This window comes from Somniosus microcephalus, chromosome 33 (assembly GCF_052327205.1).
Source record: "Somniosus microcephalus isolate GS21.2 chromosome 33, FLI_Smic_1.0, whole genome shotgun sequence".
Classification (NCBI taxonomy): Eukaryota; Metazoa; Chordata; class Chondrichthyes; order Squaliformes; family Somniosidae; genus Somniosus; species Somniosus microcephalus.
In genome coordinates this window covers 34,185,252-34,213,119 of record NC_141019.1, presented here as the reverse complement: position 1 = coordinate 34,213,119, position 27,868 = coordinate 34,185,252, and the positions used below count along the sequence as shown (strand labels likewise).

Here is a 27,868-nt window from a genome sequence, read left to right as displayed (position 1 = left end):
AGGAGAGGGAGGGGGAGGAGAGGGAGGTGAGGGAGGGGGAGGAGAGGGAGGGGGAGGAGAGGGAGGGGGAGGAGAGGGAGGGGGAGGAGAGGGAGGGGGAGGAGAGGGAGGGGGAGGAGAGGGAGGGGGGAGGAGAGGGAGGGGGAGGAGAGGGAGGGGAGGAGAGGGAGGGGAGGGAGGGGGGAGGAGAGGGAGGGGAGAGGAGAGGGAGGGGGGAGGAGAGGGAGGGGGGAGGAGAGGGAGGGGGGAGGAGAGGGAGGGGGGAGGAGAGAGATGGAGTTCTGTCGGGAAACACGGCAGGCATTGCGCACAGAAAGATCCCACAACCACAAAGTGATGTAAATGACACGTTAAGCATTATTTTTGGGTGCTGTTGCTGTCACAGGCGGTCCCGATTCACGGGGGCGCAGGTTGGATTCCCGGACACACGGGAGGAGGGGGTCCCGTACCCTCAGAAGGAGGGAGCGGGTTCCGTACTCTCAAGGGGCGGCTCGGGGGCTCGGTCCCGTACTCACAGGGGGTTGTAGTCCAGCGATGTGTCTTCTGAAGCGTCCCACTCGAACACAAACTTCCTGTCGTTGAGGTGCCGCGTCCTCCGTCGCTTCTTCACCCCACCCAGGTAGCGCTCCTGCAGGAACAGCAAGATCCCGCTCAGCGAGGTGCGCACCGTTTAACCGGGCCGGCCTGGCACCGTCGCGGTCCCCCAGACCCTGTCCAGCTAACCCGGGGGGGGTGGGGGGAAAACTCAGGCCCAGGGAGCAGGTCGCAGTGGTTGGGCGACACCAAGCTTTGGGGGGCGGGGGGCTTTAAACGTTAGGGGGGGGAGCAGGGGCGGAAGAGAGAAGACCGAGGGAGGTCGAGGAGTTTCCATGGTCCCCACGACGCAAGGCATTTTCCTCCGAGCCGTGCGAGCGAGTGCCAGGCGGCTATCCGACTGTAGGCAGCAGCGCGGGCGAGCCCTGGTCCCAGGCCCCTCCGACCACGCACATTCCAGTCGGGTGTGTGCATGTGGCTGGATAGCGATCGGGAGCAGGAATGCCTCAGTAGCCCCTGATGTTCCACCCCTCCGGGGGTGTGTGCAGCAGCCCAGCCACATAAACCGCCCCCCTCCCACCCAGCCACCAGAGCCCCCCCCAGTGTTGCTCCTTTATCATAGGGACACAGGAACACGAGGAGGCCATTCACAATATATATTAATGATCTAGACGAGGGAACTAGATGTAATATCTCCAAGTTTGTAGACGACACAAAGCTGGGTGGGCGTGTGTGCTGTGAGGAGGATACCGAGAAACTCCAGGATGATTTGGACAGGTTGGGTGATTGGGCAGATGCAGTATAATGTGGATAAATGCGCGGTTATCCACTTCGGTGGCAAAAACAGGAAGACAGATTATTATCTGAACGGCAATAGATTGGGAAAAGGGGAAGTGCAACGAGACCTGGGTGTCCTTGTGCACCAGTCGCTGAAGGTAAGCATGCAGGTGCAGCAGGCGGTTAAGAAGGCAAATGGTATGTTGGCCTTCATAGCGAGAGGATTCGAGTACAGGAACAAGGATGTCTTGCTGCAGTTGTACAGGGCCTTGGTGAGACCACACCTTGAGTATTGTGTGCAGTTTTGGTCGCCTTATCGGAGGAAGGATGTTCTTGCCATGGAGGGAGTGCAGCGAAGATTCACCAGACTGATACCTGGGATGGCAGGAATGACGTATGAGGAGAGATTGGGTCGATTGGGCTTGTACTCACTAGAGTTTAGAAGAATGAGAGGAGATCTCATTGAAACTTATAAAATTCTAACAGGACTAGACAGACTAGATGCAGGAAGGATGTTCCCGATGGCGGGGGAGTCCAGAACCAGGGGTCACAGTCTAAGGATAAGGGGTAAGCCATTTAGGACAGAGATGAGGAGGAATTTCTTCACCCAGAGAGTGGTGAACCTGTGGAATTCTCTACCACAGAAGGCAGTTGAGGCCAATTCATTAAATATATTCAAGTAAGAGTTGGATATATTTCTTAAGGCTAAAGAGATCAAGGGATATGGGGAGAAGGCAGGGACAGGGTACTGAATTTGGATGATCAGCCACGATCTCATTGAATGGCGGAGCAGACTCGAGGGGCCGAATGGCCGACTCCTGCTCCTATCTTCTATGTTTCTATTCAGCCTCTTCCGCCATTCACTGAGATCATGGGCTGATCTGCGACCTAACTCCATATACCCGCCTTTGCCCCATATCCCTTAATACCGTCCAGTTCTGGTCACCACACTTTAGGAAGGATGTGAAGGCCCTTGAGAGGGTGTGGAGGAGATTTACCAGAATGGTTCTGGGGGTGGGGGGATCTTAGCTACAAGGACAGGTTGGAGAAGCTGGACTTCTTTCCATTAGAGCAAAGGAGGTTGAGGGGTGATTTGATCGAGGTGGACAAGATTATGATGGGTTCGGATAGGCTAGACGGGGAAAGGCTGTTCCCACTAGTTGATGGTACAAGGACTAGGGGACACAGTTTTAAGGTTTTGGGCAAGAGATACAGGGGGGGACGTGAGGATAAACTTTTTTACGCAGCGAGTGGAGATGACCTGGAACTCGCTGCCGACGGAAGTGGTGGAAGCGGAGACACTCAATGATTTCAAGGGGAGACTGGATAGGCACTTGAGGGTTACGGGGAGAGAGCGGGGGAATGGAACTGACTGGATTGCTCTACAGAGAGCCGGCATGGACTCGATGGGCCGAATGGCCTCCTTCTGTGCCGTTATGACTCTATCACCTTTGGTTAACAAAAATCTATCAATCTCGGATTTAAAATTAACAATTGACCCCCCCCCAGCATCAATTGCCGTTTGCGGAAGAGAGTTCCAAACTTCTACCACCCTTTGAAACACAGAAGATAGGAGCAGGAGTCGGCCATTCGGCCCCTCGATCCTGCTCCGCCATTCAATGAGATCATGGCTGATCATCCAAATTCAGTACCCTGTCCCTGCTTTCTCCCCATATCCCTTGATCCCTTTAGCCTTAAGAAATATATCTAACTCCTTCTTGAATATATTTAATGAATTGGCCTCCACCGCCCTCTGTGGCAGAGAATTCCACAGGTTCACCAGTCTCTGGGTGAAGAAATTCCTCCTCATTTCAGTCCTAAATGGCTTACCCCTTATCCTTAGACTGTGACCCCTGGTTCTGGACTCCCCGCCATCGGGAACATCCTTCCTGCATCTAGTCTGTCTAGTCCTGTTAGAATTTTATAAGTTTCAATGAGATCCCCTCTCATTCTTCTAAACTCCAACTTTGTGCGTAGAACTTCACTCCTGAAAGGTCTGGCTCTAATCTTTAGACTATGTCCCCTAGTCCGAGACTCCCCAACCAGCGGAAATAGTTTCTCGCTCTCCACCCCATCAGTTCCCCTTAATATCTTGAAAACTTCGATCAGATCACCCCTTAACCGTCTAAATTCTAGGGAATACAACCCTAGTTTGTGTAATCTCTCCTCCTAACTTAACCCTTGGAGTCCGGGTGTCATTCTGGTAAACCCACGCTGCACTCCCTCCGAGGCCAATATATCCTTCCGAAGGTGTGGTGCCCAGAACTGCTCCCAGTGCTCCAGGTGTGGTCTGACCAGGGCTTTGTACTGCATAACAAGGGTGTCCTTGTGCACCAGCCGCTGAAGGTAAGCATGCAGGTGCAGCAGGCGGTTAAGAAGGCAAATGGTATGTTGGCCTTCGTAGCGAGAGGATTCGAGTACAGGAGCAAGGATGTCTTGCTGCAGTTGTACAGGGCCTTGGTGAGACCACATCTTGAGTATTGTGTGCAGTTTTGGTCACCTTATCTGAGGAAGGATGTTCTTGCCATGGAGAGAGCGCAGCGAAGATTCACCAGGCTGATACCTGGGATGGCAGGAATGACGTACGAGGAGAGATTGGGTCGATTAGGCTTATACTTGCTGGTGTTTAGAACAATGAGAGGGGATCTCATTGAAACTTATAAAATTCTAACAGGACTAGACAGACTAGATGCAGGAAGGATGTTCCCGATGGCGGGGGAGTCCAGAACCAGGGGTCACAGTCTAAGGATAAGGGGTAAGCCATTTAGGACAGAGATGAGGAGGAATTTCTTCACCCAGAGAGTGGTGAACCTGTGGAATTCTCTGCCACAGAGGGCGGTGGAGGCCAGTTCATTAAATATATTCAAGAAGGAGTTGGATATATTTCTTAAGGCTAAAGGGATCAAGGGATATGGGGAGAAGGCAGGGACAGGGTACGGAATTTGGATGATCAGCCATGATCTCATTGAATGGCAGAGCAGGCTCGAGGGGCCGAATGGCCTACTCCTGCTCCTATCTTCTATGTTTCTATAACTTCTACCCCCTTGTACTCTAGTCCTCTAAATATAAAGGCCAGCATCCCATGAGCCTTTTTGGATTATTTTCTGCAGCTGTCCACGATATTTTAATGATCTGTCGCCATTAGCGGCAGCGCCGTACCTTGATGGCTTGCAGCTCCTTTGTCTTGTCCTTCTCCTCCCGCATCTTCAGACGTCCGCCTTCCTCGTCATTCCCCTGGCTCTCCCGCTCCATCCTCTCCCTGCGCTCGCGCCTCTCTCTCTCCTGCGGGTCCTCTGCAGCGGCACAAGGGGCACTCGTTAATAACCTCCGACATTGGGTCAGAAACGTAGATCCTTGTATAGAACCTTGGTTAGACCACACTTGGAGCACTGTGCACAGTTCTGGTCTCCATATACCTTGGTTAGACCACACTGGGAGCACCGTGCACAGTTCTGGTCTCCGTATACCTTGGTTAGACCACACTTGGAGCACTGTGCACAGTTCTGGTCTCCATATACCTTGGTTAGACCACACTTGGAGCACCATGCACAGTTCTGGTCTCTGTATACCTTGGTTAGACCACACTTGGAGCACTGTGCACAGTTCTGGTCTCCGTATACCTTGGTTAGACCACACTTGGAGCACTGTGCACAGTTCTGGTCTCCATATACCTTGGTTAGACCACACTTGGAGCACCATGCACAGTTCTGGTCTCCGTATACCTTGGTTAGACCACACTTGGAGCACTGTGCACAGTTCTGGTCTCCATATACCTTGGTTAGACCACACTTGGAGCACTGTGCACAGTTCTGGTCTCCGTATACCTTGGTTAGACCACACTTGGAGCACTGTGCACAGTTCTGGTCTCCATATACCTTGGTTAGACCACACTTGGAGCACCATGCACAGTTCTGGTCTCCATATACCTTGGTTAGACCACACTTGGAGCACTGTGCACAGTTCTGGTCTCCATATACCTTGGTTAGACCACACTGGGAGCACTGTGCACAGTTCTGGTCTCCATATACCTTGGTTAGACCACACTTGGAGCACTGTGCACAGTTCTGGTCTCTGCATACCTTGGTTAGACCACACTTGGAGCACTGTGCACAGTTCTGGTCTCCATATACCTTGGTTAGACCACACTTGGAGCACTGTGCACAGTTCTGGTCTCCGTACACCTTGGTTAGACCACACTTGGAGCACTGTGCACAGTTCTGGTCTCCATATACCTTGGTTAGACCACACTTGGAGCACCGTGCACAGTTCTGGTCTCCGTATACCTTGGTTAGACCACACTTGGAGCACAGTGCACAGTTCTGGTCTCCGTATACCTTGGTTAGACCACACTTGGAGCACAGTGCACAGTTCTGGTCTCCGTATACCTTGGTTAGACCACACTTGGAGCACTGTGCACAGTTCTGGTCTCCGTATACCTTGGTTAGACCACACTTGGAGCACTGTGCACAGTTCTGGTCTCCGTATACCTTGGTTAGACCGCACTTGGAGCACTGTGCACAGTTCTGGTCTCCATATACCTTGGTTAGACCACACTTGGAGCACTGTGCACAGTTCTGGTCTCCATTTACCTTGGTTAGACCACACTTGGAGCACTGTGCATAGTTCTGGTCTCCATATACCTTGGTTAGACAACACTTGGAGCACTGTGCACAGTTCTGGTCTCCATATACCTTGGTTAGACAACACTTGGAGCACTGTGCACAGTTCTGGTCTCCGTATACCTTGGTTAGACCACACTGGGAGCACCGTGCACAGTTCTGGTCTCTGTATACCTTGGTTAGACCACACTTGGAGCACTGTGCACAGTTCTGGTCTCCGTATACCTTGGTTAGACCACACTTGGAGCACTGTGCACAGTTCTGGTCTCCATATACCTTGGTTAGACCACACTTGGAGCACTGTGCACAGTTCTGGTTTCCATATACCTTGGTTAGACCACACTTGGAGCACTGTGCACAGTTCTGGTCTCCATTTACCTTGGTTAGACCACACTTGGAGCACCGTGCACAGTTCTGGTCTCTGTATACCTTGGTTAGACCACACTTGGAGCACTGTGCACAGTTCTGGTCTCCGTATACCTTGGTTAGACCACACTGGGAGCACTGTGCACAGTTCTGGTCTCCATATACCTTGGTTAGACCACACTTGGAGCACTGTGCACAGTTCTGGTCTCCGTATACCTTGGTTGGACCACACTTGGAACACTGTGCACAGTTCTGGTCTCCGTATACCTTGGTTGGACCACACTTGGAGCACTGTGCACAGTTCTGGTCTCCGTATACCTTGGTTAGACCACACTTGGAGCACTGTGCAGTGTTCTGGTCTCCGTATACCTTGGTTAGACCACACTTGGAGCACTGTGCACAGTTCTGGTCTCCGTATACCTTGGTCAGGCCACACCTGGAGCACTGTGCACAGTTCTGGTCTCCGTATACCTTGGTTAGACCACACTTGGAGCACCGTGCACAGTTCTGGTCTCCCTATACCTTGGTTAGACCACACTTGGAGCACCGTGCACAGTTCTGGTCTCCATATACCTTGGTTAGACCACACTTGGAGCACTGTGCACAGTTCTGGTCTCCGTATACCTTGGTTAGACCACACTTGGAGCACTGTGCACAGTTCTGGTCTCCATATACCTTGGTTAGACCACACTGGGAGCACTGTGCACAGTTCTGGTCTCCGTATACCTTGGTTAGACCACACTTGGAGCACCGTGCACAGTTCTGGTCTCCATATACCTTGGTTAGACCACACTTGGAGCACTGTGCACAGTTCTGGTCTCCGTATACCTTGGTTAGACCACACTTGGAGCACTGTGCACAGTTCTGGTCTCCATATACCTTGGTTAGACCACACTTGGAGCACTGTGCACAGTTCTGGTCTCCGTATACCTTGGTTAGACCACACTTGGAGCACTGTGCACAGTTCTGGTCTCCATATACCTTGGTTAGACCACACTTGGAGCACTGTGCACAGCTCTGGTCTCCATATACCTTGGTTAGACCACACTTGGAGCACTGTGCACAGTTCTGGTCTCCGTACACCTTGGTTAGACCACACTTGGAGCACCGTGCACAGTTCTGGTCTCCATATACCTTGGTTAGACCACACTTGGAGCACTGTGCACAGTTCTGGTCTCTGTATACCTTGGTTAGACCACACTTGGAGCACCGTGCACAGTTCTGGTCTCCGTATACCTTGGTTAGACCACACTTGGAGCACTGTGCACAGTTCTGGTCTCCGTATACCTTGGTTAGACCACACTTGGAGCACTGTGCACAGTTCTGGTCTCCATATACCTTGGTTAGACCACACTTGGAGCACTGTGCACAGCTCTGGTCTCCATATACCTTGGTTAGACCACACTTGGAGCACTGTGCACAGTTCTGGTCTCCGTACACCTTGGTTAGACCACACTTGGAGCACCGTGCACAGTTCTGGTCTCCATATACCTTGGTTAGACCACACTTGGAGCACTGTGCACAGTTCTGGTCTCTGTATACCTTGGTTAGACCACACTTGGAGCACCGTGCACAGTTCTGGTCTCCGTATACCTTGGTTAGACCACACTTGGAGCACTGTGCACAGTTCTGGTCTCCGTATACCTTGGTTAGACCACACTTGGAGCACCGTGCACAGTTCTGGTCTCCGTATACCTTGGTTAGACCACACTTGGAGCACCGTGCACAGTTCTGGTCTCCGTATACCTTGGTTAGACCACACTTGGAGCACCATGCACAGTTCTGGTCTCCGTATACCTTGGTTAGACCACACTTGGAGCACTGTGCACAGTTCTGGTCTCCGTATACCTTGGTTAGACCACACTTGGAGCACTGTGCACAGTTCTGGTCTCCATATACCTTGGTTAGACCACACTTGGAGCACTGTGCACAGTTCTGGTCTCCATATACCTTGGTTAGACCACACTTGGAGCACTGTGCACAGTTCTGGTCTCCATATACCTTGGTTAGACCACACTTGGGAGCACTGTGCACAGTTCTGGTCTCCGTATACCTTCGTTAGATCACACTTGGAGCACTGTGCACAGCTCTGGTCTCCATATACCTTGGTTAGACCACACTTGGAGCACTGTGCACAGCTCTGGTCTCCATATACCTTGGTTTGACCACACTTGGAGCACTGTGCACAGTTCTGGTCTCCGTATACCTTGGTTAGATCACACTTGGAGCACTGTGCAGAGCTCTGGTCTCCATATACCTTGGTTAGACCACACCTGGAGCACTGTGCACAGTTCTGGTCTCCGTATACCTTGGTTAGACCACACTTGGAGCACGGTGCACAGTTCTGGTCTCCCTATACCTTGGTTAGACCACACTTGGAGCATTGTGCACAGTTCTGGTCTCTGTATACCTTGGTTAGACCACACTTGGAGCACTGTGCACAGTTCTGGTCTCCATATACCTTGGTTAGACCACACCTGGAGCACTGTGCACAGCTCTGGTCTCCGTATACCTTGGTTAGACCACACTTGGAGCACCGTGCACAGTTCTGGTCTCCATATACCTTGGTTAGACCACACTTGGAGCACCGTGCACAGTTCTGGTCTCCCTATACCTTGGTCAGACCACACTTGGAGCACTGTGCACAGTTCTGGTCTCCATATACCTTGGTTAGACCACACTTGGAGCACCGTGCACAGTTCAGGTCTCCGTATACCTTGGTTAGACCACACTCGGAGCACTGTGCACAGTTCTGGTCTCCGTATACCTTGGTTAGACCACACTTGGAGCACTGTGCACAGTTCTGGTCTCCATATACCTTGGTTAGACCACACTTGGAGCACTGTGCACAGTTCTGGTCTCCGTATACCTTGGTTAGATCACACTTGGAGCACTGTGCACAGTTCTGGTCTCCATATACCTTGGTTAGACCACACTTGGAGCACTGTGTACAGCTCTGGTCTCTGTATACCTTGGTTAGACCACACTTGGAGCATTGTGCACAGTTCTGGTCTCCATATACCTTGGTTAGACCACACTTGGAGCACCGTGCACAGTTCTGGTCTCCATATACCTTGGTTAGACCACACTTGGGGCATCGTGCACAGTTCTGGTCTCCATATACCTTGGTTGGACCACACTTGGAGCACCGTGCACAGTTCTGGTCTCCGTATACCTTGGTTAGACCACACTTGGAGCACCGTGCACAGTTCTGGTCTCCGTATACCTTGGTTAGACCACACTTGGAGCACTGTGCACAGTTCTGGTCTCCGTATACCTTGGTTAGACCACACTTGGAGCACTGTGCACAGTTCTGGTCTCCATATACCTTGGTTAGACCACACTTGGAGCACTGTGCACAGTTCTGGTCTCCATATACCTTGGTTAGACCACACTTGGAGCACTGTGCACAGTTCTGGTCTCCGTATACCTTGGTTAGATCACACTTGGAGCACTGTGCACAGCTCTGGTCTCCATATACCTTGGTTAGACCACACTTGGAGCACTGTGCACAGCTCTGGTCTCCATATACCTTGGTTTGACCACACTTGGAGCACTGTGCACAGTTCTGGTCTCCGTATACCTTGGTTAGATCACACTTGGAGCACTGTGCAGAGCTCTGGTCTCCATATACCTTGGTTAGACCACACCTGGAGCACTGTGCACAGTTCTGGTCTCCGTATACCTTGGTTAGACCACACTTGGAGCACGGTGCACAGTTCTGGTCTCCCTATACCTTGGTTAGACCACACTTGGAGCATTGTGCACAGTTCTGGTCTCTGTATACCTTGGTTAGACCACACTTGGAGCACCGTGCACAGTTCTGGTCTCCCTATACCTTGGTTAGACCACACTTGGAGCACTGTGCACAGCTCTGGTCTCCGTATACCTTGGTTAGACCACACTTGGAGCACCGTGCACAGTTCAGGTCTCCGTATACCTTGGTTAGACCACACTCGGAGCACTGTGCACAGTTCTGGTCTCCGTATACCTTGGTTAGACCACACTTGGAGCACTGTGCACAGTTCTGGTCTCCATATACCTTGGTTAGACCACACTTGGAGCACTGTGCACAGTTCTGGTCTCCGTATACCTTGGTTAGATCACACTTGGAGCACTGTGCACAGTTCTGGTCTCCATATACCTTGGTTAGACCACACTTGGAGCACTGTGTACAGCTCTGGTCTCTGTATACCTTGGTTAGACCACACTTGGAGCATTGTGCACAGTTCTGGTCTCCATATACCTTGGTTAGACCACACTTGGAGCACCGTGCACAGTTCTGGTCTCCATATACCTTGGTTAGACCACACTTGGGGCATCGTGCACAGTTCTGGTCTCCATATACCTTGGTTGGACCACACTTGGAGCACCGTGCACAGTTCTGGTCTCCCTATACCTTGGTTAGACCACACTTGGAGCACCGTGCACAGTTCTGGTCTCCGTATACCTTGGTTAGACCACACTTGGAGCACCGTGCACAGTTCTGGTCTCCGTATACCTTGGTTAGACCACACTTGGAGCACCGTGCACAGTTCTGGTCTCCGTATACCTTGGTTAGACCACACTTGGAGCACTGTGCACAGTTCTGGTCTCCATATACCTTGGTTAGACCACACTTGGGAGCACTGTGCACAGTTCTGGTCTCCGTATACCTTGGTTAGATCACACTTGGAGCACTGTGCACAGCTCTGGTCTCCATATACCTTGGTTAGACCACACTTGGAGCACTGTGCACAGCTCTGGTCTCCATATACCTTGGTTTGACCACACTTGGAGCACTGTGCACAGTTCTGGTCTCCGTATACCTTGGTTAGATCACACTTGGAGCACTGTGCAGAGCTCTGGTCTCCATATACCTTGGTTAGACCACACCTGGAGCACTGTGCACAGTTCTGGTCTCCGTATACCTTGGTTAGACCACACTTGGAGCACGGTGCACAGTTCTGGTCTCCATATACCTTGGTTAGACCACACTTGGAGCATTGTGCACAGTTCTGGTCTCTGTATACCTTGGTTAGACCACACTTGGAGCACTGTGCACAGTTCTGGTCTCCATATACCTTGGTTAGACCACACCTGGAGCACTGTGCACAGCTCTGGTCTCCGTATACCTTGGTTAGACCACACTTGGAGCACCGTGCACAGTTCTGGTCTCCATATACCTTGGTTAGACCACACTTGGAGCACCGTGCACAGTTCTGGTCTCCCTATACCTTGGTTAGACCACACTTGGAGCACTGTGCACAGTTCTGGTCTCCATATACCTTGGTTAGACCACACTGGGAGCACTGTGCACAGTTCTGGTCTCCATATACCTTGGTTAGACCACACTTGGGGCACCGTGCACAGTTCTGGTCTCCATATACCTTGGTTAGACCACACTTGGAGCACCGTGCACAGTTCAGGTCTCCGTATACCTTGGTTAGACCACACTCGGAGCACTGTGCACAGTTCTGGTCTCCGTATACCTTGGTTAGACCACACTTGGAGCACTGTGCACAGTTCTGGTCTCCATATACCTTGGTTAGACCACACTTGGAGCACTGTGCACAGTTCTGGTCTCCGTATACCTTGGTTAGACCACAGTGGGAGCACTGTGCACAGTTCTGGTCTCCGCATACCTTGGTTAGACCACACTTGGAGCACTGTGCACAGTTCTGGTCTCCGTATACCTTGGTTAGACCACACTTGGAGCACTGTGCACAGTTCTGGTCTCCATATACCTTGGTTAGACCACACTTGGAGCACCGTGCACAGTTCAGGTCTCCGTATACCTTGGTTAGACCACACTCGGAGCACTGTGCACAGTTCTGGTCTCCATATACCTTGGTTAGACCACACTCGGAGCACTGTGCACAGTTCTGGTCTCTATATACCTTGGTTAGACCACACTGGGAGCACTGTGCAGAGTTCCAGTCTCCATATACCTCGGTTAGACCACACTTGGAGCACCGTGCACAGTTCTGGTCTCCGTATACCTTGGTTAGACCACACTTGGAGCACTGTGCACAGTTCTGGTCTCCATATACCTTGGTTAGACCACACTGGGAGCACTGTGCACAGTTCTGGTCTCCATATACCTTGGTTAGACCACACTTGGGGCACCGTGCACAGTTCTGGTCTCCATATACCTTGTTTAGACCACACTGGGAGCACTGTGCACAGTTCTGGTCTCCATATACCTTGGTTAGACCACACTTGGGGCACCGTGCACAGTTCTGGTCTCCATATACCTTGGTTGGACCACACTTGGAGCACCGTGCACAGTTCTGGTCTCCGTATTATAAAAAGGATATAGAGGCACTGGAGAAGGTGCAAGATAGATTTACAAGGATGATACCAGAACTGAGAGGTTGAGGGATGACCTAATAGAGGTCTTTAAAATTATGAAAGGTTTTGATAGGGTAGGCACGGTGTTTTCATGTGCGGCGACAGCAAAACTAGAGGCCAAAAGAGCATAACATAAGAAATAGGAGCTCCACCATTCAATAAGATCATGGCTGAACTTTTACCACAACTCCACTTTCCCGTCCGATCCCCATATCCCTCGATTCCCCTAGAGCCCAAAAATCTATCGATCTCAGCCTTGAATATACTCAACGACTGAGCCTCCACAGCCCTCTGGGGCAGAGAATTCCAGAGATTCACCGCCCTCTGAGTGAAGAAATTCCTCCTCATCTCAGTCCTAAATGGCCGACCCCTTATCCTGAGACTGTGACCCCTGGTTCTAGACACTCCAGCCAGGGGGGAAACAGCCTCTCAGCATCGACCCTGTCAATCCCCCCTCAGAATCTTGTATGTTTCAATGAGATCACCTCTCATTCTTCTAAACTCCAGAGAGTATCGGCCCATTCTACACAATCTCTCCCTCATAGGACAGCCCTCTCATCCCAGGAACCAGTCTAGTGAACCTTCGTTGCACCGCCTCCAAGGCAAGTACATCCTTCCTTGGGTAAGGAGACCAGAACTGTGCACCGTACTCCAGGTGTGGTCTCACCAGGGCCCTATATAATTGCAGCGAGACTTCTTTAATCTTGTACTCCAACCCCCTTGCAATAAAGGCCAACATACCATTTGCCTTCCTAATTGCTTACTGTATCTGAATGTTAACTTTCAGTGATTCGTGTACAAGGACACCCAGGTCTCTCTGAACACCAACATTTCCCAGTCTCTCACCTTTTGAAAAATATCCTGCTTCTCCAATCTTCCTAACAAAGTGGATAATTTCACACTTCTTCACATTATACTCCATCTGCCGCCTTCTTGCCCAATCACTTGGCAGCATTTGACTGAGCGTGGCATCAAGGAGCCCTAGTAAAACTGAAGTCAATGGGAATCGGGGAAAACTCTCCACTGGCTGGAGTCATACCGAGCACAAAGGAAGATGGTTGTGGTGGTTGGAGGTCAATCATCTCAGCCCCAGGACATTGCTGCAGGAGTTCCTCAGGGCAGTGTCCTAGGCCCAACCATCTTCAGCTGCTTCATCAATCACCTTCCCTCCATCATAAGGTCAGAAATGGGGATGTTCGCTGATGACTGCACAGTGTTCAGTGCCATTCACAACTCCTCAGATAATGAAGCAGTCCGTGCCCGCATGCAACAAGACCTGGATGACGTTCCACGACATGCGGCAAGTAACATTCGTGCCACACAAGTGCCAGGCAATGACTATCTCCAACAAGCGAGAGTCTAACCACCGCCCCTTGACGTTCAACGGCATTACCATCACCGAATCCCCCACCATCAACATCCTGGGGGGTCATCATTGACCAGAAACTTAACTGGACCAGCCACATAAATACTGTGGCAACAAGAGCAGGTCAGAGGCTGGGTATTCTGCGGCGAGTGTCTCACCTCCCGACTCCCCAAAGCCTTTCCACCATCTACAAGGCACAAGTCAGGAGTGTGATGGAATACTCTCCATTTGCCTGGATGAGTGCAGCTCCCAACAACACTCGAGAAGCTCGACACCATTGGGACTTTTTACTGCGCTAAGGGCGCTGTATAAATCGGAGTTGTTGTCGAGGAGCAAGGGGGGATAAGCAAAAACATCTTTTTAACAAACTCAATACACTGCGGGAGTTTCCGCGCATTTACAGAACAATAAAAGCTCGACTCGCGCACCCAGCATTTTCCGTCCCAACTCCTGGAACAGCTTCCGCTTCTTCCGCTCGTCCTCCTGGACCCGCCGGCGCTCGTCGACCTCCTTCTGCCGCCGCCGCAGGGCCTCGGCCTCCCGCTCAGCCTTCGAGAGGAACTTGGGCTGGAGAGAGAGAAAAGGAGGCGTCAAACTGCGAGTCCATAGAAGATAGGAGCAGGAGTCGGCCATTCGGCCCCTCGAGCCTGCTCCGCCATTTAATGCGATCATGGCTGATCATCCAAATTCAGTACCCTGTCGCTGCTTTCTCCCCATATCCCTTGATCCCTTTAGCCTTAAGAAATATATCTAACTCCTTCTTGAATATATTTCATGAATTGGCCTCAACTGCCTTCTGTGGTAGAGAATTCCACAGGTTCACCACTCTCTGGGTGAAGAAATTCCTCCTCATCTCAGTCCTAAATGGCTTACCCCTTATCCTTAGACTGTGACCCCTGGTTCTGGACTCCCCCGCCAACGGGAACATCCTTCCTGCATCTAGTCTGTCCAGTCCCGTTAGAATTTTATAAGTTTCAATGAGATCCCCTCTCATTCTTCTGAACTCCAGCGAGTATAAGCCCAATCGACCCAATCTCTCCTCATACGTCATTCCTGCCATCCCAGGTATCAGTCTGGTGAAGCTTCGCTGCACTCCTTCCATGGCAAGAACATCCTTCCTCAGATAAGGCGACTAAAACTGCACACAATACTCAAGGTGTGGTCGCACCAAGGCCCTGTACAACTGCAGCAAGACATCCTTGCTCCTGTACTCGAATCCTCTCGCTACGAAGGCTAACATACCATTTGCCTTCTTAACCGCCTGCTGCACCTGCATGCTTACCTTCAGCGACTGGTGCACAAGGACACCCAGGTCTCGTTGCACTTCCCCTTCTCCCAATCTATTGCCGTTCAGATAATAATCTGCCTTCCTGTTTTTTGCCACCAAAGTGGATAACCTCACATTTATCCACATTATACTGCATCTGCCCAATCACCCAACCTGTCCAAATCATCCTAGAGTTTCTCTGCATCCTCCTCACAGCACACACGCCCACCCAGCTTTGTGTCGTCTGCAAACTTGGAGATATTACATCTAGTTCCCTCATCTAGATCATTAATATATATTGTGAATAGCTGGGGTCCTAGCACCGATCCCTGCGGTACCCCACTAGTCACTGTCTGCCACTCGGAGAAAGACCCGTTTATTCCAACTCTTTGCTTCCTGTCTGCCAACCAGTTCTCTATCCAAGTCAGTACCTTACACCCAATCCCATGTGCTTTAACTTTACACGCTAATCTCTTATGCGGGACCTTATCGAAAGCCTTCTGAAAGTCCAAATACACCACATCCACTGGTTCTCCCTTATCTGTTCTACCAGTTACATCCTCAAAAAATTCCAGTCGATTAGTCAAGCACGATTTACCTTTTGTAAATCCATGTTGACTTTGTCCGATCCTGTCACTGTTTTTCAAGTGCTCTGCTATTACATCTTTTATAATGGACTCCATCATTTTCCCCACGACCGATGTCGGGCTTACCAGTCTATAATTCCCTGTTTTCTCTCTACCACCTTTTTCGAATAGTGGGGTAACATTAGCTACCCGCCAATCCACGGGAACTGTTCCAGAATGCCAACAAAAAAACATATGCAGTTGTACAGGGCCTTGATGAGACCACACCTTGAGTATTGTGTGCAGTTTTGGTCGCCTTATCTGAGGAAGGATGTTCTTGCCATGGAAGGAGTGCAGCGAAGATTCACCAGACTGATACCTGGGATGGCAGGAATGACGTATGAGGAGAGATTGGGTCGATTGGGCTTATACTCACTGGAGTTTAGAAGATTGAGAGGGGATCTCATTGAAACTTATAAAATTCTAACAGGACTAGACAGACTAGATGCAGGAAGGATGTTCCTGATGGCGGGGGAGTCCAGAACCAGGGGTCATAGTCTAAGGATAAGGGGTAAGCCATTTAGGACTGAAATGAGGAGGAATTTCTTCACCCAGAGAGTGGTGAACCTGTGGAATTCTCTGCCACAGAGGGCGGTGGAGGCCAGTTCATTAAATATATTCAAGAAGGAGTTGGATATATTTCTTAAGGCTAAAGGGATCAAGGGATATGGGGAGAAGGCAGGGACAGGGTACTGAATTTGGATGATCAGCCATGATCTCATTAAATGGCGGAGCAGGCTCGAGGGGCCGAATGGCCTACTCCTGCTCCTGTCTTCTATGTTTCTATGCAATGGGTGCATGGGGGGGCGGGGGTTATGGGGGGGGGCGGGGGTTGTGGGGGGGGGCGGGGTGGGAGGGGAGGTGTGGATCCACAGGGTTCCCGTTCCTATGGAAGCGAGAGAGAATTTGGTGGGGCAGGCCGGGGAGTGAGGTGGATCAGGCCCAGCTACGATGCACACTGCAGTCGAATAGCCGGCCAACACTCGCAGGAGCATCTGGGGGTCGTCGGTAGGGGTGGTGAATAAACTTCCATTCTCACGGTGTCAGACCAGTAAAGGTGCGCCTTCGTTCTGCCAAGCGCTCTCGGGTCATCCCGAGGTCGTGTACGGCGCTGGAGAAACTGCAAGCCCGTCGTTCTTCACCGTCAGAGGTTGCGCGGAAGGAGGAATAAAATTAACTCGCGTTAGACGGGTGTCGTTACGGCAATCGCCGCGCCGCCTCGGGACCCAAAGCTAGGGGCCATCGCTTTCAGACAAGAAATCCAATGGGGAATTCAGGAGAAACTTCTTTACCCAGAGAGTGGCGAGAATGTGGAACTCGCTACCACAAGAACAACAACTTGTATTTGTGTAGCGCCTTTAACGTAGTAAAACGTCCCACGGCGCTGCACAGGAGTATTTTAAGACAACAAATTCTGACCCCCGAGCCACGAGGAGATATTAGGACAGGTGACCAAAAGCTTGGTCAAAGAGGGAGGTTTTAAGGGGCGTCTTAAAGGAGGAGAGAGAGAGAGAGAGGCGGAGAGGTTTAGGGAGGGAATTCCAGAGCTCGGGGCCCAGGCGGCTGAAGGCACGGCCGCCACTGGTGGAGCGATGGAAAACGGGGGGATGCTCAAGAGGGCAGAATTGGAGGAGCGCAGAGATCTCGGGGTGGGGGGTTGTGGGGCTGAAGGAGATTACAGAGATAGGGAGGGGTTGTAGGGCTGGAGGAGGTTACAGAGATAGGGAGGGTTGTAGAGGCTGGAGGAGGTTACAGAGATAGGGTGGGTTGTAGGGGCTGGAGGAGGTTATAGAGATAGGGAGGGTTGTAGGGGGCTGGAGGAGGTTACAGAGGTAGGGAGGGTTGTAGGGGGCTGGAGGAGATTACAGAGATAGGGAGGGTTGTAGGGGGCTGGAGGAGGTTACAGAGATAGGGAGGGTTGTAGGGGGCTGGAGGAGGTTACAGAGATAGGGAGGGTTGTAGGGGGCTGGAGGAGGTTACAGAGATAGGGAGGGTTGTAGGGGGCTGGAGGAGGTTACAGAGATAGGGAGGGTTGCAGGGGGCTGGAGGAGGTTACAGAGATAGGGAGGGTTGTAGGGGGCTGGAGGAGGTTACAGAGATAGGGAGGGTTGTAGGGGGCTGGAGGAGGTTACAGAGGTAGGGAGGGTTGTAGGGGGCTGGAGGAGGTTACAGAGATAGGGAGGGTTGCAGGGGGCTGGAGGAGGTTACAGAGATAGGGAGGGTTGTAGGGGGCTGGAGGAGGTTACAGAGATAGGGAGGGTTGTAGGGGGCTGGAGGAGGTTACAGAGATAGGGAGGGTTGTAGGGGCTGGAGGAGGTTACAGAGATAGGGAGGGTTGTAGGGGCTGGAGGAGGTTACAGAGATAGGGAGGGTTGTAGGGGGCTGGAGGAGGTTACAGAGATAGGGAGGGTTGTAGGGGGCTGGAGGAGGTTACAGAGATAGGGAGGGTTGTAGGGGGCTGGAGGAGGTTACAGAGATAGGGAGGGTTGCAGGGGGCTGGAGGAGGTTACAGAGATAGGGAGGGTTGTAGGGGGCTGGAGGAGGTTACAGAGATAGGGAGGGTTGTAGGGGGCTGGAGGAGGTTACAGAGATAGGGAGGGTTGCAGGGGCTGGAGGAGGTTACAGAGATAGGGAGGGTTGTAGGGGGCTGGAGGAGGTTACAGAGATAGGGAGGGTTGTAGGGGGCTGGAGGAGGTTACAGAGATAGGGAGGGTTGTAGGGGGCTGGAGGAGGTTACAGAGATAGGGAGGGTTGTAGGGGACTGGAGGAGGTTACAGAAGAGATAGGGAGGGTTGTAGGGGGCTGGAGGAGGTTACAGAGATAGGGAGGGTTGTAGGGTGCTGGAGGAGGTTACAGAGATAGGGAGGGTTGTAGGGGGCTGGAGGAGGTTACAGAGATAGGGAGGGTTGTAGGGGGCTGGAGGAGGTTACAGAGATAGGGAGGGTTGTAGGGGGCTGGAGGGGGTTACAGAGATCGGGAGGGTTGTAGGGGGCTGGAGGAGGTTACAGAGATAGGGAGGGTTGTAGGGTGCTGGAGGAGGTTACAGAGATAGGGAGGGTTGTAGGGGGCTGGAGGAGGTTACAGAGATAGGGAGGGTTGTAGGGGGCTGGAGGAGGTTACAGAGATAGGGAGGGTTGTAGGGGCTGGAGGAGGTTACAGAGATAGGGAGGGTTGTAGGGGGCTGGAGGAGGTTACAGAGATAGGGAGGGTTGTAGGGGGCTGGAGGAGGTTACATAGATAGGGAGGGTTGTAGGGGGCTGGAGGAGGTTACAGAGATAGGGACGGGGCGCGGCCCTTGAGGGATTTGAAAACAGGGAGTGGTTGAGGCGACTAGCACAGATGCATTTAAGGGGAAGCTGGATAAACACACGAGGGAGAAAGGAATAGGATGTGTTTTTGAGGTGAGATGGAGTAGGGGTGGGAGGAGGCTGGTGTGGAGCATAAACACCGGCACGGACCAGTTGGGCCGAATGGCCTGTTTCTGTGCCGTGAATCTCGAGCGCTCCCAGGCGCCACACGGTTAAATCGCACTTGAAAACGCGCAGCCCGCGCACGCCGGTACCTTCGACTCTGCCACCTCTGCGGCCTTCTTCTTTGCCAGTAGTTCCTCCAGGGACAGTGGCTGAGCCTGTTGGTAGATCACATGGACACGAGGAGAGGGGGGTCATCATCTGCTGCGGATGGTCAACAACTCTCTTACACCCACTCCCCTCCTCCTTCCATCCCTTCGCCCCCCCCCCCCCCACCTACACACACACACACGCCAGGAGTCAGTCACATGGACCAAGTTCAGCACCTCCCCTCTCGTCGCCCTCCCCCCCACCCCCGCGACCCCACATCAAGTCCTGGGGTTCACCTGTGCCGAGTCGGCGTATCTCGGGGCTCCTGCTCCTGTCCACGATGGAGGGGTGGAGGGGCGGGACAGGAGGAGGGGGGTGGGTGTCCTGGTGCGATGCCACCCTCAGAGTCGAAGATCCAGCATGTCACTTGTGACCGAGAGCAACCACCTAGTGGTAGCACCGTGAGACAGTGGCTTCGGGGGAGGAAGATGGCAGATGTACACGCTCGCACACACGCGCGCACACACACGCACGCGCACACACACACGTACGCGCACACACACACGTACGCGCACACACACACGTACGCGCACACACACACACACGTACGCGCGCACACACACGTACGCGCACACACACACGTACGCGCACACACACACGTACGCACACACACGTACGCGCACACACACACACACGTACGCGCACACACACACGTACGCACACACACACACGTACGCGCACACACACACACGTACACACACACACACACACACACGTACGCACACACACACACGTACGCGCACACACACACGTACGCACACACACACACGCACGCGCACACACACGCACGCGCACACACACACGTACGCGCACACACACACGTACGCGCACACACACACGTACGCGCACACACACACGTACGCGCACACACACACGCACGCGCGCACACACGCACGCGCGCACACACGCACGCGCGCACACACGTACGCGCACACACACACGTACGCGCACACACACTGGTAAAGAAGGCCCCTGGAGGGTAAGGCATCCCCCTCTCAGTCTCAGGCAGGGTGGGATGGTGAGTGAGTGGCTTCCGCGGGAGCCTGTTTTGCAAACATGGGCGGTTCCTTTCAAGGCTCCCTGCCCTCGGCATCGGGACCCGGTGACACTTCGGGCCGACATCAGTGCTGCAATCCAAGACTGGCAACCTGCCCTTCAAATAAGGGCGTCGCTGATTCCTCCTCCTCTTCCCAACGGGTATCGATTAGGAGCAGCGTCCTCAGACAGAGGAGGAGCGATCACGGCGCCACATTCCCCTGGGACATCCCTCACGCCCACACACACACGCGCACCGCCGCGTCCCCTCTGCCTCGCAGCGCCCTCCGTTACGTGACCCACCTTGTTCTTGCTCTTCTCGTCTTCCTCATCCTCGTCCTCTTTCTTCACCTTCACCTTCCCGTCTTTCGGCTTGTTGGGGGACAGGCTTCTGCGGAGTAGAGACAGCGGAGGTTCAAGCCCTCGCCGTACGCACATCCCCCACCCCCAGGCCCTCTTGGTCGCTCTGTGCGGGGGCAGCCATCCTGTTTCCACATCATGAGCATCTCCAGATTCTAGATTCTTTTCATAGGAACCTGTAGCTACACCCAGTGTTGCAGCAACTTTCAAACGAGTCCTGCCACTGTATTTGGGGGAGAGATTTTCTGCTCGTCTTAGCTTCTCGCTCCTCCATTGGGACTGCCCTCGCCTACTTTCCGCTCTTAACCCCAGCCAATCGTACCCAGATCATCCCCCTGAAATGGCTTCTCTTCCCGCACCCACCAGCGCTGTTACCTCTGGTGTCCCCCCCAAGGATCTATCCTCGGCCCCCTCCTATTTCTCATCTACATGCTGCCCCTCGGCGACATCATCCGAAATGACAGCGTCAGTTTCCACATGTACGCTGACGACACCCAGCTCTACCTCACCACCACCTCTCTCTCTCTCGAGCCCTCCACGGTCTCCAAACTGTCAGACTGCTGGTCCGACACCCGGTTCTGGATGAGCAGAAATTTCCTCCAACTAAATATTGGGAAGACTGAAGCCGTTGTTTTCGGTCCTCGCCACAAACTCCGTTCCCCCGCCACTGACTCCATCCCTCTCCCCAACATCTGTCTGGGGCTGAACCAGACTGTTCGCAACCTTGGTGTCCTATTTGACCCTGAAATGAGCTTCTGACCACATATCCGCGCCATCACTAAGACCGCCTATTTCCACCTCCGTAACATCGCCCGTCTCCGCCCCGCCCCGGCTGAAACCCTCATCCACGCCTTTGTTACCTCTATACTCGACTATTCCAACACACTCCTGGCTGGCCTCCCACATTCCACCCTACGTAAACCTGAGCTCATCCAAAACTCGGCTACCCGTGTCCTAACTCGCACCAAGTCCCGTTCACCTCCCCCCCGCCCCCCCATGTTACTCACTGACGTACACTGGCTCCCGGTCCGGCAACGCCTCGATTTTAAAATTCTCATCCTTGTTTTCAAATCCCTCCGTGGCCTCGCCCCTCCCGATCTCTGTAACCGCCTCCAGCCCCTACAACCCTCCCTATCTCTGTAACCTCCTCCTGCCCCTACAACCCTCCCTAACTCTGTAACCCCCTCCAGCCCCCTACAACCCTCCCTATCACAATTCACAATTCAAATCGCTTTATTGGCATGATAAGTTACATCTTATGTTGCCAAAGCATCAAAATACATTTATGGTTGAGCACATAAACGCAGTTCTATTCATACAGTGTATAAACAGGTATATCCCTGAGTGTATAAATATACATTCGCATTGTTTATATATATTCATTTCTTAGTTTACTGGTTGTCCCTCTGTTCATGGCAAGCTGTAACATAGTGTGCCGCCAGTGTTACACAGCTTCTCTCCTCTCCCAGTAGGAATGGGAGTTTTTGGTTGTCATTCAGATTTCTGAATTCAGGGCATATTTGTGAGAATTTTTGGTAGAAATTCTCCCTGATGTCCTGATATTTTCCACAGGCTGTGAGGAAGTGCATCTCTGTCTCCACTACTCCCTGACTACAGTGAGAGCATATCCTGTCTTCTCTTGGCAGCCTGGTCTGCCTGTGTCTGCCTTTTTCGATCGCTAGGCTATGTTCGCTAAGTCTGTACCTTGTCAAGGTTCTTCTCAGTTTGTTATCCTTTACCATGGTCAGGTAATCAGCTATGTTGTATTGTCTGTTTAGGGCCAAGTAGCAATTGAGTTTGCTTTGGGTTTTTGTTGTTTCTGCCCAATATGTCAGATATTTTTCCTTTTGCTTAGCGACGATTGTGTTGGGTCGAATTCTTTGTGTTACCCTGTCACTGTCCTGGGGCTGGTTATTACTATAACCTCCTCCAGCCCCCTACAACCCTCCCTATCTCTGTAACCTCCTCCAGCCCTCCCTATCTCTGTAACCTCCTCCAGCCCCCTACAACCCTCCCTATCTCTGTAACCCCCTCCAGCCTCCTACAACCCTCCCTATCTCTGTAACCTCCTCCAGCCCCCTACAACCCTCCCTTTCTCTGTAACCTCCTCCAGCCTCCTACAACCCTCCCTATCTCTGTAACCTCCTCCAGCCCCTACAACCCTCCCTATCTCTGTAACCTCCTCCAGCCCCCTACACCCCTCCCTATCGCTGTAACCTCCTCCAGCCTACAACCCTCCCTATCTCTGTAACCTCCTCCAGCCCTACAACCCTCCCTATCTCTGTAACCTCCTCCAGCCCTTACAACCCTCCCTATCTCTGTAACCTCCCCCAGCCCCCTACAACCCTCCCTATCTCTGTAACCTCCTCCAGCCCCTACAACCCTATCTCTGTAACCACCTCCAGCCCCTACAACCCTCCCTATCTCTGTAACCTCCTCCAGCCCCCTATAACCCTCCCTATCTCTGTAACCTCCTCCAGCCCCTACAACCCTATCTCTGTAACCTCCTCCAGCCCCTACAACCCTATCTCTGTAACCTCCTCCAGCCCCTACAACCCTATCTCTGTAACCTCCTCCAGCCCCTACAACCCTCCCTATCTCTGTAACCTCCTCCAGCCCGCTACAACCCTCCCTATCTCTGTAACCTCCTCCAGCCCCTACAACCCTCCCGATCTCTGTAACCTCCTCCAGCCCGCTACAACCCTCCCTATCTCTGTAACCTCTTCCAGCCCCCTACAACCCTCCCTATCTCTGTAACCTCCTCCAGCCCCTACCACCCTCCCTATCTCTGTAACCTCCTCCTGCCCCCTACAACCCTCCCTAACTCTGTAACCCCCTCCAGCCCCCTACAACCATCCCTATCTCTGTAACCGCCTCCAGCCCCCTACAACCCTCCCTATCTCTGTAACCTCCTCCAGCCCGCTACAACCCTCCCTATCTCTGTAACCTCCTCCAGCCCCTACAACCCTCCCTATCTCTGTAACCTCCTCCAGCCCGCTACAACCCTCCCTATCTCTGTAACCTCCTCCAGCCCCTACAAACCTCCCTATCTCTGTAACCTCCTCCAGCCCCTACAACCCTCCCTATCTCTGTAACCTCCTCCAACCCCTACAACCCTTCCTATCTCTGTAACCTCCTCCAGCCCCCTACAACCCTTCTTACCTCTGTAACCCCCTCCAGCCCCCTACAACCCTCCCTATCTCTGTAACCGCCTCCAGCCCCCTACAACCCTCCCTATCTCTGTAACCTCCTCCAGCCCCCTACAACCCTCCCTATCTCTGTAACCTCCTCCAGCCCCCTACAACACTTCCTATCTCTGTAACCTCCTCCAGCCCCTACAACCCTCCCTATCTCTGTAACCTCCTCCAGCCCGCTACAACCCTCCCTATCTCTGTAACCTCCTCCAGCCCCTACAACCCTCCCTATCTCTGTAACCTCCTCCAGCCCCTACAACCCTCCCTATCTCTGTAACCTCCTCCAGCCCGCTACAACCCTCCCTATCTCTGTAACCTCCTCCAGCCCCTACAACCCTCCCTATCTCTGTAACCTCCTCCAGCCCCCTACAACCCTCCCTCTCTCTGTAACCTCCTGCAGCCCTCTACAACCCTCCCTATCTCTGTAACCTCCTCCAGCCCCCTACAACCCTCTGAGATCTCTGCGCTCCTCCAATTCCGGCCTCTTGAGCATCCCCCCCGATTTCCATCGCTCCACCATTGGCGGCCGTGCCTTCAGCCGCCTGGGCCCCAAGCTCTGGAATTCCCTCCCTAAACCTCTCCGCCTCTCTCTCTGCCTTTAAGACGCTGCTTAAAACCTCCCTCTTTGACCAAGCTTTTGGTCACCTGCCCTAATATCTCCTTATGGGGCTCGGTGTCAAATTTTGTCTGATAATCGCTCCTGTGAAGCGCCTTGGGACATTTTACTATGTTAAAGGCGCTCTATATATGGAAGTTGTTCTGAAGATACGCTTCCTCTCTCCCGACCTGGACAAAGGGAGGAGGGGCGCCTGTGCTAATATTTCATGTGGCTGCCGCGACCATTCTGGAGACTCCCCCCACCCCAAACAAAACGGCCGGGGGGGGGGGGGGCGGGGGGGATTGCCACTCTGCAGCGGGCGACGGTGCGGCTGCGACTCTTTATCCGCCTCGTGGCGCGACGCGGCCAGGCTGCCGTGCCGTGCCGTACTTGCTGCCCTCGCTCTCACCTCGACCTCTTCCTCCCCTTCCTGTGCCCGTCCCGGTCTCGGTCCTTCTTAATTCGCTCCCTGTCCTTGTCTCGTTCTTTCTCTTTCCCGTGGTGTCGGTCTCTGTAACAATTAACACAGAAGAAAAAAAACAAGGAGACAGAATTGCTTTAAACGTACAAGATCTTACTGCACAGCAGGAGACCATTCGGCCCGTCGTGCTCTTTGAACGAGCTCTCCAATTAGTCCCGCTCCCCCCCCCCACCCCTGCTCTTTCCCCCGTAGCCCTGTGAATTTTGTTCCTTTTTCAATAAATATTGGCCCCAGGACACCACCCCCCCTGCTCCTCTTCGAAATAGCTGCCGTGGGATATTTTATGTCTACCTGAGGGGGCAGACGGTGCCTCGGTTTAACATCTCATCCTGAAAGACGGCCCCTCCGACAGTGCGGCGCTCCCTCAGTGCTGCCCCTCCGACAGTGCGGCGCTCCCTCAGTACTGCCCCTCCGACAGTGCGGCGCTCCCTCAGTACTGCCCCTTCGACAGTGCGGCGCTCCCTCAGTACTGCCCCTCCCACAGTGTGGCGCTCCCTCAGTACTGCCCCTCCGCCAGTGTGGCGCTCCCTCAGCACTGCCCCTCTGACAGTGCGGCGCTCCCTCAGTACCGCCCCTCCGACAGTGCGGCGCTCCCTCAGTACCGCCCCTCCGACAGTGCGGCACTCCCTCAGTACCGCCCCTCCGACAGTGCGGCACTCCCTCAGTACTGCCCCTCCGACAGTGCGGCGCTCCCTCAGTACCGCCCATCCGACAGTGCAGCGCTCCCTCAGTACCGCCCCTCTGACAGTGCGGCGCTCCCTCAGTACCGCCCCCTCCGACAGTGCGGCATACTGCCCCTCCAACAGTGCGGCGCTCCTCAGTACTGCCCCTCCGACTGTGCGGTGCTCCCTCTGTACTGCACCGGGATTGTACGCCTGGATCATTCAGAGAGGCAGAGAGAGGTAGTGAGTGAGGGGGGGAGGCAGGGAGCGAGGGAGGCTCAAAGTGACAAATAGTGTGAGTGAGGCAGAAAGTGAGATATAAAGTGAGAAAGACTGAGTGAGTGACAGAGAGAGTGAGAGAGAGAGAAAGAGAGACAGAGGGAGATGTACAAAACTTTGAGGGTTTTTGATAAGGTAATTCGAGAAAAATTATTACCAATGATCTGCCAGTGGGGAAATTTAAGGTCACCAAGCAAGCGGAGGGAGAGCTCAGGAGAAATGATTATTTAACACTGAGGGTCGACATTGAATGCCTGCCCAGAAAACAGTGGCGGGACCAGAGCCTATAATAGGGTTGTATCCCCTGGAATTTAGAAGGTTAAGAGGTGACCTGATCGAAGTTTTCAGGATATTAAGGGGAACTGATGGGGTAGAGGGAGAGAAACTATTTCCGCTGGTTGGGGAGTCTCGGACTAGGGGACATAGTCTAAAAATTAGAGCCAGACCTTTCAGGAGTGAAGTTGGAAACACTTCGACACACAAAGGGTGGTAGAAGTTTGGAACTCTCTTCCGCAAACAGCAATTGATGCTGGGGGGGTCAATTGTTAATTTTAAATCGTAGATTGATAGATTTTTGTTAACCAAAGGGTATTAAGGGATACGGGGCAAAGGTGGGTCTATGGAGTCAGGTCGCAGATCAGCCATGATCTCATTGAATGGTGGAACAGGCTCGAGGGGCTGAATGGCCTCCTCCTGTTCCTAATGTAACAGGCTCGAGGGGGCTGAATGGCCTCCTCCTGTTCCTAATGTAACAGGCTCGAGGGGGGCTGAATGGCCTCCTCCTGTTCCTAATGTAACAGGCTCGAGGGGGCTGAATGGCCTCCTCCTGTTCCTGATGTAACAGGCTCGAGGGGGCTGAATGGCCTCCTCCTGTTCCTAATGTAACAGGCTCGAGGGGGGCTGAATGGCCTCCTCCTGTTCCTAATGTAACAGGCTCGAGGGGGGCTGAATGGCCTCCTCCTGTTCCTAATGTAACAGGCTCGAGGGGGGCTGAACGGCCTCCTCCTGTTCCTAATGTAACAGGCTCGAGGGGCTGAATGGCCTCCTCCTGTTCCTGATGTAACAGGCTCGAGGGGGGCTGAATGGCCTCCTCCTGTTCCTAATGTAACAGGCTCGAGGGGGCTGAATGGCCTCCTCCTGTTCCTAATGTAACAGGCTCCAGGGGGCTAAATGGCCTCCTCCTGTTCCTAATATAACAGGCTCGAGGGGGCTGAATGGCCTCCTCATAAGCTGTAGAATTCTACGATGAGCCACCTCAAGGTCTATTTCTTGAACTGTTGCCTTCAGTCCCTCCCCACCCGTCCTTTAACCCGAGGCAGAGCCCTCGCCTCCTCCTACGAAGCCCCGGAGAGGTTCGGTGAACCCCAACATGATGCACGTGGTTTGTAAATGTCACAGTCTCCCGTCACGTGAGGAGGTGTAAAGAGCGACAGCGATGCGGTGATTGCCCCCGCGGGTGCGCCCGACGGATTCCGGCGCAGGCAGCGCCGACCCCGCGTTTACAGGCAAGAACCGGGCGACGCCTCTCACCGGTCAGCCTCCCTCTCCGCCGACTTGGACCGCGACCGCTTCCTCTCCCGCGAGCGATGCCGTTTCCTCTCCTTGGACGTGGAGCGCTTCCCCTCGCGATCCCGGGAGCGCGATCGCGAGCGCTTCTTCTCCCCCCGCTCCTTGGAGGAGGCGCGCTCGGGCGACTTCTTCCTCTCCACCGGTTCCCCACCATCTGCAGGGGGGGGAAGACACATGCCGGG

The 27,868-nt window shown here is 53.3% G+C and overlaps 1 protein-coding gene across 1 annotated transcript; it reads right to left on the bottom strand.

Annotated features, from left to right (window-relative positions):
• Nucleotides 1-274: 274 nt before the first annotated feature.
• On the bottom strand, nucleotides 275-27,868 carry LOC147097140 (putative ATP-dependent RNA helicase DDX23). The gene is made up of 7 exons (XM_085973015.1): nucleotides 27,648-27,868; nucleotides 25,105-25,206; nucleotides 20,847-20,934; nucleotides 19,451-19,516; nucleotides 14,424-14,562; nucleotides 4,471-4,604; nucleotides 275-628 (listed from the first exon to the last, which is right to left on the bottom strand). Exons 1-7 carry the CDS (start codon nucleotides 27,860-27,862, stop codon nucleotides 512-514), a joined length of 861 nt encoding a protein of 286 aa, XP_085829141.1. The 5' UTR covers nucleotides 27,863-27,868; the 3' UTR covers nucleotides 275-511.

Excerpts from the sequence above, each read along its gene's own strand:
- LOC147097140 (XM_085973015.1), bottom strand. The coding sequence starts at position 27,862 with ATGTGTCTTCCCCCCCCTGCAGATGGTGGGGAACCGGTGGAGAGGAAG. Across the intron at positions 25,207-27,647 it reads GCGGAGAGGGAGGCTGACCG|AGACCGACACCACGGGAAAG; the intron begins GTGAGAGGCGTC and ends TAATTGTTACAG. Across the intron at positions 19,517-20,846 it reads ACGAGAAGAGCAAGAACAAG|GCTCAGCCACTGTCCCTGGA; the intron begins GTGGGTCACGTA and ends ATCTACCAACAG.